At 38.5% G+C, this 15,228-nt stretch overlaps 1 protein-coding gene across 14 annotated transcripts in view; it reads right to left on the bottom strand.

The window, feature by feature from the left end:
• Positions 1-15,228, bottom strand: part of ESRRG (estrogen related receptor gamma) — a 372,206-nt gene that overhangs the window by 114,656 nt on the left and 242,322 nt on the right. For all 14 annotated transcript variants that reach the window (XM_058020265.1, XM_058020257.1, XM_058020256.1 and 11 more), the window contains one exon: positions 7,587-8,002. In XM_058020265.1, coding sequence (XP_057876248.1) covers positions 7,587-7,989 — 403 coding nt within the window. In that variant the 5' untranslated portion in view covers positions 7,990-8,002. The remainder of the gene's footprint in view (positions 1-7,586; positions 8,003-15,228) is intronic.

The following is a 15,228-nucleotide window of genomic DNA, read 5'->3' as shown; positions in this document are numbered from 1 at the left end:
AACAGGCTGGAACAGGGGTCTCTCTTCCACCAATACTGACAAAAATAGAACAGACATCAAGTCCTAGCAGAAGCTTTATTTCCTTTTTCATACTGCAATATTACACCAAGATGTAAAAGGATTTCTACAAGCTATTGAAGTATGCTCAGGAAATTTTTGGACAAGTAAAAGCTATGACGAAGACTTAAGTGCAGGGTGAAAAGGTGTTTGGAAAGAATAGCCATGAGCCACCTAAAAAAGCAAGAGGAATACTGAAGATATCAGTATCAAAACTTTTACTGTGTGGGAATGTAGCCTCAGAATAAAAAAAGAAGGAAAAAAGCAAATGAACCAAAATTCCTTCAATGTAATAATTTTCTGCTATAATCAGTTCATGAAGCTGCATTTCAGTTCAAAAAGGTTCCATTTTTCTCCCAAAGCTTCTCTTTCACATTCCCTAACTTAATACCTTTTTACCAAAAGCTTGTATTTCAAAACTGTGTTCCCATTCTTCATAGAGACTACTGCTTAACTGGATTTAAGACTTTCTGCAGTGAGGTTTATCCCACGTACCCCTTCATGCTCTCTTTTCCTGGGTGACAGACCCAAAGGAATACACCTGCTTGCCTGTGCATTGCTATGCATGAAAACTCCAAAAAATGGAAAGTAGCCAAGATCACAGCCATAGGGCTTCTGGGACTTAATAATGAGATCTCAGAGAGAGAGAGACACAGGAGAATCTAAGCTAACACAGAGAGTGAATTTCACTATGTTAGGTTTCACCTTTATACACGGAAGAGAATAGTTCCTGAGAATCTGAGAACGAGGAGCTCTTGGAAATCAAGAGTAACAGCCTAACTGAATAGAACAGACAAAAAGTCCCAGACTTGAAAATCTTTTCCATGTTTATAGGTCTTAATGAAGCTGAACTGAGGAAAGTAAAAATATTTTCTCTCAGGCTAAAGTTTCAGTTCTTCCAGACTCTGCTCTCTGCTTTACAGTCAAAACTTAGCTGAATTTGAGTAAATATTTTCACATGTAAAAGTACCCTCGGTAAGGTTTCAGAGTAGGGTCAGGCTGGGATGAGGCCAGATTTGAACATAAATAACTGAATCCAGTTTTGCCTGACAAATCCTCAGACAGATTCACCTGATACTGTAAGAAAGCTCTATGAATTACAGACCTATTATGAATTCTGCTACAGGTCATCTGGAGATGATTAAGCATAAAGTTGACTGTATCCACAACTTTTCACCCAGGTGACTTCAGAAACAGAGTTACAGAACATTTAAAAATTTGCTTCCCAAATGTCTCAAGTATCTTTTCAAGGTGACAGGACCATGTATGAAGGGTTATGTTGCATCTCTTGCTTATGTTGCCTTTTCTGTTAAGAGTTAAGTAACTAAGGAGAAGCAGTTAGCTTTTAAACATGGTGTTTGACAGAGGGACATGAACAGCTTAAAAGTACATTTTTAGTGAAGTCACTATGTTGAATTGCTTTGAAGAAATCAGTGTACTGTGTTACAGAACTAAAACATTTAGAACTTGCAATTTTTTTTTTTTTAATTCTTAGAAAGCAACATGATGATTTAAAGCAAAAATGTAAAGGTGATACTGGCTACTCTGACTACATGACAGTCATGTATCAGCCTCTAACTTTAGGTAGATTGGTTTCCAGCATCATAAAAAGTCACCATAATTTTCAGTATCAGACTGGTATTGGGGGGGTTGAATCTGTAAGGGTCCAACTACCTTTGAATCCCCCTGTACTCAACTTATTCACAAGAAATGAAGGGCATTTAGGTCACCTTAAAAGAGAACAAATGCTTTGAAGGCACAGAGGGAACTGATCCCCTGCTACCTGTAGTCACTTAAGAGCTGTTCAAGTCAGAAAGACTGAACTATCTACATTTGGTTCCTACTGGTATTTTATCTAGGTCAATTTTGATACATTCTACTACAATAGCATGGAGGATTGTCATTGTTTGTTTATAAGCACATAGAGCATCTCAGTCTGTAAAGCTGCAAACTGAATCATTTTCACACCAGAAAAAAAGGTCATTAAAAGTTATACAAACATTAACATAAATCACTTGCTAGCTGAGATTTCTCATGTTTCAAACAAGACAGAGCTTTGTAAGTGGGCTGGAGGCTTTCAGAGATGTTTACAACAAAACAAGATCCAGACCCAATTATAATGGCATTGGTACATACTAGTGTAGCAGCACTATTTGTAAATCACATCTCTTTTGCATTATTTCTGAGGGGTTCAAAATAGCCATGCACCAATCAGGATGCTCATTCTTACTCCCAAATCATCTAAATGCTTATTACAATTTTCAAGCTTGTAAGGAAAGCAGAGATAGTAAAAAAGATAGAACAGTCTGTATACTTTTAAGCTTCTCTCTGGTTCTGAGATTTCAGCATGTTTATATTTTATTGTCTCATCATGTTTAGCTGTCATAGCTACACAATGACATTATGACAGGATAAAAAGATGTGTTGGAAGGAATTAAAAATGCTTGCTTGCTAGTCTGGCTGGCCCACAGTCACAGAGAAATTGGGGAAAAGCGAAGATATCTATCACTGCTTGCTTAAAATATTCTTTGAAAGAAGTGCTGATGCACAGCCTTTCACTTATATAAGGAAGGTGAATGATTAGATCAGGTAATGATGGATTCAGGTGACATTTAGTGCTCAGCTCACTGGAGGGGTGCCATCTTTGCACCAGAGCCAAGGTCCACAGGCCAGTGCACCAAGATGGGAGCCTCCACCCTACCCTTCTATAAAACAACAATAATCTTAGCTACCAGCAAAGAAGCTGAAAAGCCATAAAATCTTGCTTAATTTTCTTTCATTTCCTCCTCAAAAATGTATTACAGAAGACAGTGTTCAGAAATGCAAAATACCCATTGCAAGCCACATCAGTCACGTGCAACTTCAAATCAAACTTTACGCTGCCTTATCTGAATGTACATACCTAGTTCTATCTTTCTTGATTAAAACTTCCTGATAGAAAAATAAAAACGTATTTACTGTAACGCGTTTGTATATTTACAGTTCAAACTGGCTCAATAATGGGTCAACACCCTAAAGAGGACTGAAAAACCTGAACATGAGAGGGATTAAAAACAACTCTGAGTAACCAAAGAGCTGAACAAAGTACAGAGAGTTTGGGCAGGCTTTGAAGACAACAGGAACATCCCTGCAGAACTGCAGAGCTGAAGGCTCTTAGCTGAGCAGCATAAAATGAGATGGCAGAAGACAACAGCATTTCAAGGACAGAGTATTTCCTGTTTGTGTTAGCAGACACAGACAGGCAGCAGCTCTCAGGGACGGAGTGATGACACAGTGAGGGTCTGGCTGCAGGGCTTCTCTTACCAACTCCTGCTTTACTCACCCTGTGTACACACAGAACATTGATGCCTCACTGCTGTTCGTCCAGCAGTTTTTCATCAAAAAATAAACATATAAACAAAAAAGAAACCCAAAAAGTAAAAATTCAAGAACAAAGACTACTGAATGCAAAATATTTAGCTTTTGTGGGGAAAATTCAAACAGTACCCAAGGAAATTATAAGTAAGATCTGAGACTTTTGTGAGAAGCCTTAAGAGGAATGTGCAGGCTTTACACACTGTCTTTTCAGGCTAGTTTAGAGTCCAAAGACAACAGTCTGGACAATTTGGAACAAGGGAGGACGAAAGTCTTCTAGACACAGGCCATTATTTTAGAGAGATAAAAGCTAACATAAAACAGGATAATAATCTGTCTTTGAACCTGAAAGTCCTATCATCTCAGCCCTCTCCTGAAAGCAAGAACACCAGTTCAATCCACCTGCTGAAATGTTTAAGTTATGAACACTGAGTAATTACATATTAATGAAAATGTGTACATACTAGTATATATAATAACTGACCAAATAAAAATTATGAGAAATATATTTACATTAAATATTCACTACAAAAATATCTAGCAAGTGCAAGACCTCTGTGTTGAACACAAGACTTTGCACCCAGCTGACAAATGAAAATTCTTTTTTTTTTCCCTCTTTCTTTTAATGAAAGCTCAGAGTTTTCAAGATAATACAGTGCACAGCAAAAACTGTGAAGAGACCCTAAAAATCAATAGACCTGTAACTATTTTTAGATGTTGTTATTTTCTACCATCCCTGATGCTAAGCCAATTTTGGGAAGATTTGGCTGTGTGTGTATTTCTGTGAGACACTTGCAATCAGCCACCATGTAAATTATCCCAGAAGCAAACTGAGAGCTGCAGCTGAGTGAGTGCTAGGCTGAGCAGAGAGAACATCCAGTTCCTCCATACCTTACATCTCACAAAAGGGGCAGAACATCACTGCATTCTACTATGACATAAGAAGACATCAATTTTATATATTGAGCTCGTTTTTGGTGGATTTGTTCTCTTTAATTTTTTTAGCTAGGAAATTGCTTGTTTCTAATTTTTTCTAATATTATTGATTTTTATCATAATTATGCACACTTTACCAAAACTGCAAATGTATTTTTGGGCCATGTTAAAAATATATGTTCTAAAAAGACAAAATTACTCATTCTTATGCATCAAAACAGGGTTCATTTAATTTCTTAATGTTTAAGGAAATGAGCAGGAATTGATTGCAGGAGGCTGGATGTTTTTTAGACTAAACTGCTAAATTGGAAAGGGAATTACAATCTCCATTACCCTTAAAAACAGGTGTATTCTCTACATTAGAGTGATATTTGCCTTGTGTAGGAGCTGCTAGGTGCCCTGTGAGGCTTCTCTCTTGTGTGAGATGCTGGTGGTACACAAATAACTGTGCTGGCTCTCTGAGCAGCTGCCAGCGGCCTCCACCTGCTGAGACCTCAAGAGACTCCTCTGGAATGGAAAGATTCCCACTGACTCCATGGAAAGGACATCAGGCCTTACATGAACACAGGATGTGCTTCATAATCTGACTTTATCAGCTCAGCCTTCCTCTCCCTGAAGTCAGGGCAGTTGTGCCCATGATTTCAACAGGAATAGCACTGAGGATCTACAGGTCTCACCTAATTTAGTAAACTGATGAATGATCAACAAAGGTTTGGGAAGTCCTATGTTCTTTTTCATTGCCTCTATATGAAGTACCCATCACAATTAAGCTATTAGCATTTAAAATAAGCAATTCTTTGAGCTGAAACATGCTACATACTTCCTACATATGCACAGTTATAATATTTGACACTTCAGGCAGCCTGGTTTTCTATTCTGTATTTCAAAGGCTGTTGCATTTATTTCTGTTTTCCTGTTTTCTTAGTTGCAGTAATGCAGCAGCAAACTCATTTTAAAAATAAGCAGAGAGAGAGAGAGAAGGAACATTATATGAACAAGGAAATGAAACAGTGCAGGGAAGAATGACCTCCAGAGCACTGGAACTAAATTCTATCAATTAGAACAAAAAACCTCGGGGGAATTATTCTTCATGCAAGCCTAAAGGTAGAATTTCCCCATTCAAATCATGAGGAGGCCCATTTTTTCTTTTAGATATTTTGTCACCTACCAAACCCATGGTTTGATTCACCCAAGTATCTTCCATTATTTTGGATGGCACCTGAAAACTCTCAGTATTTGTGCCATGTAGTCAGGACCATTGCTGAAGATGCTGCCATGACATTATGATGGGTAATGTACTTCCTATTCTTAGTTCCTTCATTATGCCTTTTCTTTTCAATGCTTGGTTTTGCCCTGCTGCATTTTTTTTTGTCTCCACAGCACTGTCACCTGCTGATGCAGCTCATGCTCCAGCCGCACTGAGACTTTCTGCACAGCTGCCAGTTCTAACTTGAGCTGCGTGGCCAAGTCCAGGTTGCTAATCTGGAGGATGACGTCTCTGCCTTGTGCTCCCATGCCCAGAAACTTTCTGTCTGTGGTGTGGTGTAAAATTGCAGTTACCTATTACTGCCAGAAGTCAACACTTCAATCAGGTTTTGTTTCTGTAGCAGTTTTTTCGGTGCTCAAAATGCAACTAAAATAATCGTGCATCAATTCAGTCCTGTAGGACAGCTATTACACAGCAATTAAAGACCATTTATAAAAACAGAGTTGCTAGTTGAAATTGGTGCTTGAAGTTTAGCAACCAAAAAATACAAATTGCTTCAGTAGAAACATTTTTTGAGCTTTTCTGAAAATGTTCTTGAAGGTCAAGTGAAATCACCTACCTCTTCTTTATTTTATTTCTTTTTACTTTTTCCAATACAGAGACTTGAAATGAGCCAACTGTCTCTGTATGTGTGCTTATTTTACATATAAACCCAGGCTACCATTGAGAATCTTTGTTTACTGGTTGCCAATAGTGCAACATTCAGCTCCATTAGAACAACTGAAGTATAATGTTTCTTTTCAGTGTCTGTATGTCCTTCATAAAACAGGCACTTCATGCTGGTAAAAGGCCCAAATCTTCCCAGCAGCAAAATGGAAGAGAGAAGAATAAAATGGCCACTGCCTCAGCAATATAAAAATCAAATTAACATTCATTATTTTTTCTTACTAATTTTACATTAAATATGGAAGCACTATACTCAAGACCAAATGTTTTTTAATTTGGGGTATGTGAAATTACAAACTGAAGCTCACTTATGTTCATTCTTAAAAAGCAAGTATATCACCAGATTGCATTTCCTTTCCTGAGAATTTCAGGTGCTCAACATGTATGAAAATCAAGCAGGTTTTATTGAGGAGCTTAAATTTGGACTTAGCAACCTAATTTTAGTCTCTGAAGTCTGAGTTTAATTTAATGTGACACTATATTCCTGCACAGGCCAAGCTTGGCCTCATGTTCTTTAAATAAAGCACCTTCAATTTTACTTGAACGGATGATATCTAAATCAAAGGAGAAGGTTATTTTGTCTCCATAGGTTCTGAAGCTAGAAGAAGCAGTCATGCAAATTCTCCCATTTGTACTAATTTATGCCAAAATATGTGGCATATTTGTAATAGGTATCAAGAGCAAATTAGTAAAAAATACTGAGCAGAGACCAAAAGCTGCCAGCTTACTCTCCTTAGAATGTGATCTTACAGTTATTTGACAAACTCATTTAAGGTCACTGTATATAGTGGTTGAAAGACCAGTTATCAATACACTGATATGCACAAAGCACTACACCACTGCATTTTTGTTCCAATTTCACATGCACTTGCTCTTTAACAAATGTAAACTAGATTTCTGTAAGAATTTAAGTACAGTAGTGGTGTATCTAGGAGCAACACACAAGCACAATCCTGTGTGCCAGCCGCAGGGAGTGTTCAAGAGGCGTCCATGACAACCTTCCAAAAATGCTCCTCTTTCTTTGCAACAATCATTTATGGGAATCCAGAAAAACTCTCAGAGAAAACAAATCTGAACATCCACTGATTAGCTCCAGTGCTTTTCCATTTTTTGGAATCAAAATAAACATGGCATGTGACAGGCAGAGCTCCCAAAGAAGGCCAAAGAGGGTTCTTCACGAGCAACATCTGTAGGACCAAGCAGTACGAAGAATGAAAAGGCACGGTCTGAAGTGCTAACAGGCTCCAGCCAAAGACCATACATTTTCATTCTCAGCAAAAGAAAGCGAGATCAACAAACAACCCACCTTGAATCGTCCTCTTGAAGAAAGCCTTGCAGGCCTCGCAGGAGGCCACTCCGTAGTGGTACCCTGACGCAATGTCACCGCACACCAAGCACAGTCTCTTGGGCATGGAGTTCAGCATGTATTCACACTTGGTCTGTGAGTCTTCAGCGATGGTGCTGGAGCAGTCGTCGTACCGTTTCCTGACGGGCCCGTTGCCGCCCAGCCCCGTGGCCGAGGGGTAGAGGGGAGGCGAGTCCAGCCCGTTCTGATGGCCATTCATGGTGGAACTGTAGCTCCCGCTGGCGTCGGAGGAGCCACCGGGGCTGTGGTGGTTGATGCTGTCCGTCAGGGAGGCGGGGCTCGACGGTTCCGTCTTGATGTACGACGAACAGCTGGAATCAATGTGTCGATCTTTGCTTGACATTCTGCAGAGAAGCCTGCAGAGGGGAGAGAGAGAAAGAAGAATGTGTGTATTAAAGACAGTGCTCTTTAAGGCTGCTCTGGAAGGGTTAGGGACTGCACATCATTCATTCATTAGTCAATACTTCTTGTTCTACATGAAGGTAATCAGCATAAGGGCATGACAGAGCTTTGTCAAAGCTCCAGACAGGCAGTAAACAAAAACTTTAAAGAGACCAAATCCTTCTGTTGTTCCCTCCACCTGCCCTCTAGGCTACATGTCAACTTCAAATCAACTCTAAATTCTGAATTTGTCATCGACCAAGTAAAAAATTTTATAATTCCTATTAGATGGCCTGGCTATTAAATGTCTTCATTTTTCCATCTCTACTTTCTTTCTGTAAATTCCACCATTATCAGAAACAAATATTTTCAAGTTTGATCACATAAATGCTTTGCTCTGTAATTAATATTTGTCAACACACTTAACTAAAACACATATCCATTATCTATTGATCTGATTCAAGAACTGAAGAGCAGGTCCCTTGCAATCTTTTTTTTCTTCATTAATACTGCTTTATTATAGATACAGCTATTTAGTAACGAAGTAGCACATCAACAGGGTACTCTAACAAATAATTACAGCTGAACTCCATTTTCACAAAATCTAAGTAAAATGATTCATCAGCTGTGGCTGCAATTACTTTCTAGCCATTATCCTCAGACTAACCAGTAATAACTACAGTACTATCCCATATATCTACAGCTCTATAGGATCTGACATTTTATGTGCTCCATTCTTGGATTAAAAACATGTATTAGAGGAAATTTTACATACAAGTTTTGTCTTTCAGAAAGTGAAAATTTTTTTCTTCTCAATTCTCACAGTTTCAGAATTAAGCATCGGAAATAAAACTACACAATATCTGATCCAACAAATTAGTGCTTTCTACAGGGAGGACTGGGGGGAGAAATCTTTGTCTATTTCCATCCCCAAGTTTTTTACTATTAACATATTTTGGGATGAACAAAGGACAAAAATATTAATTAGAAAGCTCTGATTCAGATATTATCTTCGTTTTCTCCAGCTGTGATTATGAGAACACAGTAGCAAATGGCCTATCCAGCATTTTCCTGACAGTACTCTCAGAAGCTGCCAAAGTCAGACCATAGCTATGAACATTTCTTTAGAAACACTAACTACAGAAAAGCAACTATCCTGTAAGACCACCTGGAACTATGGATTTGTGTTTTCAAAACAAATATGTTAAGGCCAGACAATTTGACTGATGTAATTTTTTGAAGTAATTTTTGAGATCTTGCCTTCATTTTTCCACTTCTTTTTATTTAAGAATAAAAATTTTTCATCAATTTCTACTTTAATATCTGGAATCAAATTCACCAATGGAAAAAAGACATAAATCAAAAGAGCTGGCTTCCTTCCCAATGGGAGTAATGGAGATAAGAGCCTGACCCGTCATTAAAGACAAGTGTTTAAGATGAGATTCACCCTAAAATCAGTGCCTATGGATTTTATTTAGATTTCTCAATTGTTGTGATTTTTACTGTAAAATTCTATTGAAAACAACTAATGTGCATATTTGGAAAACAGCCAATTGATGTACAGAAATGTTACCATCTAAACTTAAAATCAGGGCTTATTTGGGGAGGTGGAAGGACCAAGCTATCTGGTGTCAGCAAATAAACCAAGGAAATGGGAAGGTTAAAGCCATGAAAATATCTTATTACAGTGGACCACCTGCTTGTGTTGTCCTTTCCTCAAGAACTGGAGGGGGGGAAATCCCCTTGCCAGCCTGCACTAGCGTGTGCCTTTTCTTCTGCATCTGCTGCCTTGTAGCCGTCACTGTTAATGAGCGCTGTAATTAATAGATAGCTCTCTCTTGTCTTTCTACTTGCACTCTGGGCTAAGCACTTTTCTCAAGTCAACGTTTGAAAGAAAGCGGGTCGGCTCTGACTTACAGCAGCTCTGCGAATTCCTTTTAATTTAGAGCACTTACACCACCACTCCACTTATTACCTTATAATTACTGGACCGCTCGCACATACATTACGATCTCAGACTAGAGTAAGAAGTTATTAGGGTACTAAAACATGGTGTCTCTCTGTCTCTCTCTCCCCTTGCACTGACACTGAATTTTATACAGCTGTGATTAAGATTATCAATTAACTTCCACATTTTACCAACTGATTTTTTAATATTATTTTTCTACACACTAAGATCTTTTTATTGACTAAACACATACTCTGTTCTTTTTTCACCTCCCTTCTGCCAAGACTCCACATGTAAAATCTCAAAATACAGCACTGCCTGTCATTACCAGCTTGATGGCACATTGTTGCATGAAACTTCCATGGACAATTTTTAAATCTAATTTGTGCAATAATGAGCCCGAATGTCACCCTTCCCATTCCTGAAGAAAAAGCCCCATTTGTATTTAATTAGCTGCTCAACTGCATGTTGTTTTGGCCAGTACAGAAGCGGCTATCTCCCACTCCAAGCAGTCTGAACCAAAACACCATCTCAGTTCTAACAAGCACTAAAATCTGATCAAGTGCTGCCTGTGCTAAAGGCAGCCTGCTGATGGCTCTGAAATAGCAGGTTCTGGTACTAACCAAGGCAGAGCTGCTTTTGGCTCCAGCTTCAACAGCACAGACCGGACTGGTGCGTGCTGGCAAAGCGTAAATGCGGCTAAAACACTAACGATTCCAGGGAAAAGCAAAAACAACAGCGCCTGACTCAGAGAACAGAAACTTTCCCAGTCCCCAGGAGGTGAAACACAGACAAGGCTGGGTACTGCCTGTGGGTGGGCAACAGACACCTACGGCTTTCACTCCTTCCTTCCTGCACCACTTCTGAACAAAAGTAATTCAAGAGCCATCTAAAACGGATGGCAGGTGTGACCACCATCAAATTATCATGCTGAACATTTGGAATAATGCCTAAGCTAGATCTCTGTAAAATCCCTCCCTCAGTTCCCTCCTAATTACTACTTAGCTCGTTACACTGAAGAATTCCTAGACACCATTGCATTATAGTGTAAAACTACAGTTGGAGTTTAATTCTCTCTTCCTCTCTGTGTCTGAAATTCTACAGCTCTATTATTCAAGCCTGAAATATTCACAACTATCTATAAATTCAATTGTCAGCCAGTGGGTTTTATTCTAGACCTCACTTCAATCTAAAATTAGAGGCACTAAAATTCACATTAACTCTAAGAGGAATGTAGTGAATAAGACTTTATTTCAAAAGAACACCTTTTTGTCAGAAAGAGCTATTTTCAAGATGATGGCTTTATCTGCATTCAAAGAGAATAAGCCCAATTCCACATTGTGCTGTTAATGCAAAATTTTTAGGTCACATTGGATTAATAAAAATCTAAATTTAGTTAAGGTTTATGAATAGAAATAACATGTGTCATATAAAAACGTACAGTATTTATTTTAAAGCCATGGTGGGGTTGTTTTTTTTCTTTACTAGATTTTAAGTCAAATAAATGGCAGTTCCATTTGTGGTGGGCTGTTCTGAAATAAGTTTTCTAAAAAGTGGGAAATCTCAGGTAAACTTTCCTTTTAGTACCCTCAGGAAAAGCAACAACAACAAAAAAAATGCTCTAGAAGCATTTTCATGGCCAAATACAAGAGAAAATACATAGGGTGCTGCAAACCATGGCTAATATGCAATATACAGCATTAACTCTTCATGTCTACACTAAATTTACTTCAAAACTTCTTCATTTAAGAAAGACCTGAAGCCAGAATCTGCTGGCAGAAAGATACATTGACAGAGCACTGCAATAGGCAACTTCTTCTTTAAAATGGTCTTAAACAATAGTGAATAAATTGTAATGCTATGTGCTTATGAAAGGCTGAATATATTAAGAATTTATTAATGCAATCACATTCATATTTCCATCTACCTGCCACATTACTAATGATATTGACAGTGCTGACACTGGCTAAATCAGTATCAATATACAAGTGGAATGCAAAAATTAACTGCATCTGATTACAGTATATAGCCTTAAGAAAGAAAGCCTCATTCCAGCTACTGGGAGCTCTTTATATTCCATCTATATATATAACCAGTTCACAAATTTACTTTCCCCTCATCTCCCTTATTACCAATACACAAAGGAGGTCAAAACAACATGCCAATACTTCATAATCCATGAACACATTTCACATTTGTTTTTCAAGAAGGAAAAGCTCTGCTTACAGCATCACTTGCTATTTCAGAGCCACGCTGGTGGTATCTGTGGCAGTAAGAATTAACTACAATAATTAAAGTGACCACTTTTACTGCCGAGCAACAATGAAGTCCACTTCTACCTGCACATAAAGTATTTTCTTTTCTTGGAGAGAGAACTGCCCTACTTCCATAAATATCAGAATAGGTTGTTAGCAGTTGACATTTGTAATGACAGCTACTACGTGGGAGCACCAGCAAGGTAGGTGTTATTATGCACACCTAACAGTACCACCCATCTGATTTTCCTCCAATACCTTCCTCTCACATGGATGTCTACCAAAAAGGTCTTGCTATGCTCAGACCTTAACTGTGACAGCCAATGAATTAAAGAATCTCTTTGTCTAAGTGACACAGTAAGTCTGCAGCAGTCAGGAATGGAAGCCAGATCCTTGCTTTGACTATAAATACCACATTTCCTTCTAAATCCTGTGCTTACTTTCAGTATCATTTTGCAGGACTATACTAAAATCAGCAGACAAAAAAAAAAGCCAGCGTGTTCCAGTGAATTCCCATAATCGGTTTCCCTGACTGTAACAGAGAAAAAAAAAACATTTGTGTGCAAAGAAACCAAAACATTGCTTCTCACACCGACACCCACGACAACACCTCAAGACATTCACCAGGTCCTGTTAAAGAGCTGAGTAACAATTTCAGCCAAGCTGCTTTGCACTGAGCACTTTTTTTCTGCTTCAGCTAATTGCACTCTAGTAAAGTGGTAAAATGTGAATCACTTAGTAGGAAAATGGGCACCAGCTGCTATTGTCAGAGAATGGAGACGCCAAAGAAAAGGAAAGTGACTGAATGAAGTGTCATGTCAGAAATCAACGGTGCAACGTGTGATTTGAGAAAACATGACTACTTTACAGAGACAGGGTGTCATTATGGCATCACAGTAATACGATGCTTTGACAACTGCTGGGTCTAACATATCATCATTGCATTAAGGTGCACTGGCTTAGTTGGAGGAAGGAAAAGAAAGGATTTCTTCTTTTAATAAGAAATATGGTAAGGCCTGCTTGGTTAACCTAGTGGATGAGATTATTAATCACAAAGTATTGCTAATCTTGTCCTATGCATGCACAAACAAAACTGTTATTAGGCTCAAGGTCTTTAATAATCAACACACATGTACAACCACATAGTAAGGAGTACCCAATGCAAAACAGAAGAGATGTGGTGGTTTGGTGGGGTTTTTTGGGGGGGTTGGGGGGTTGTTAAGAAATGCTGGATGTTTCATTGCTTTTTGCAATTTCTTCTTTCTTTTATGCTTTCTTGAAACTTGCCCACTTCACCTAGGTAAGGAAAAGCAGAGCAAGCCAGTGGCTCCTTCCAGGGCAGCTGTCAAAGCCAGTAGCAGCCGGAAGAGAAGGAGCAATGCTTGAAGCCATCATGTGGTTGCCAGCAGTGGCCTGAGCTGGCTGATGGCTGCTGACAGAGGATCCAGCCTCCCAAACAGTTGCTATTGCTCCGTATGCCACCTACCCGAGCGCTGCTGAAGCACTTCCTGCACACGAAGCAGCGCAAGACTGCACTGCTGTGTGCTCGTTTTTAGCTCAAGAGAACAAGCCAAACAAACCATTATCTCACACCCTTCAGACCTGCACCTCATCTGAGAGGCTGCACGTTGTTTTCTGTGGTGCTTTTAAAAAAGCAAAATGTTCAAGCAGCTGACTTGCAACTACTACAGACCCCCCAAAAATGAGGAGGAATTATTTAAAACTACTCACCCACCATATATAAATATTCATTATTGCCTCCCATTCTATTTCAAGTTGATTCCCCGTGCTTCCTGGTTGATAAACTTTGTTAACAAGAAGGAAATGATCCTGAGATACCCCAATGTGTTGCAAATTATCACTGTTGACAGCTCCTACGTTTAAGGATTACATCTGATGCAACAATGCATACTAGTGTCATTTATCTTTAGCTCATTTCCTTGGATCTATTTCAACTGAGGGTGAGCATCTCTTGTTTATAGCTCTAAATACTGTAAGTGAGCAACTGGCAAATCAATAAAACTGTTAAATGCATAATAATACTGTGTAATTACTTACATGATATTTTGCATAATTAACTGTCTGAGGTGTTCCTTGATATAATGGATACTTGGAGTATGGAATAACCTATAAGCCTATAAAACACACCCTGTTTATATGAGCAGAAATTATGTGTAAAACTCTCATTCTAATAGTCCAAATCAGGCTTTGGCACTATATGACAGAAAGCCTTCCTTTCCTGCCAAGTCTAAATCAATTCTTATGGCATTACTTCATAACTAACGTGATATTTCACTGATGATGACTATTACCCTGATTACTTGGAAGTAATGTAGTAATAGCAAAAATACACTTAGATTAAACAAACTACTGCTATTTAATCAATATTATTGAGACAAACTAAGTGTTTTAATAAGTCTGTATAGATGCACTAATGCTGGTTTAATTAAATGTATCCTTAGACATGCACAGGCTCTGCAGCATACAGATCCTATGGTTTGAAAGACTATAACATAACTCTTCTGAATTTAAAAGCTGAAGCACTTACAGGCAACATAATTTAAATCTTTACAAACTGAAAAATTATTATTCTTTACATCAGATACTCTTTTAGGAACAAAAATGAGGAATAATACTCAAAGACCTCACACCTTTGAGCCAAGAGCCAAAACACCAGACATCTGAAAAGGTGCCAGCCCTCAGTGGCACAGTTGTCCACTGTACCCAATACATGTCACTGCAACACACTGACACAAACAAACAAACAAACCCTATAACTGAAAGGCAAAAAATAAAAGCACATATAGAAATTGCACTACTGACCTTAATTTCTGCATGTGCTTTATGCAGAAAATATCCTATTAGCTGTTATGTACAACTACTAGGCAGGCCATCACCAAAAAAAATTTCCTGCAGAAAAGACTTGCCTACATACATGGACCTCATGTCTTAAGTAGGAAAAGATGCCTTTTTCAATATGCCTTATTGATATAGTTTT

Source organism: Melospiza georgiana, chromosome 3 (genome assembly GCF_028018845.1).
Source record: "Melospiza georgiana isolate bMelGeo1 chromosome 3, bMelGeo1.pri, whole genome shotgun sequence".
Classification (NCBI taxonomy): domain Eukaryota; kingdom Metazoa; phylum Chordata; class Aves; order Passeriformes; family Passerellidae; genus Melospiza; species Melospiza georgiana.
Note: the sequence above shows the minus strand (reverse complement) of the source record. Positions and strands in the feature narration are given on the sequence as shown.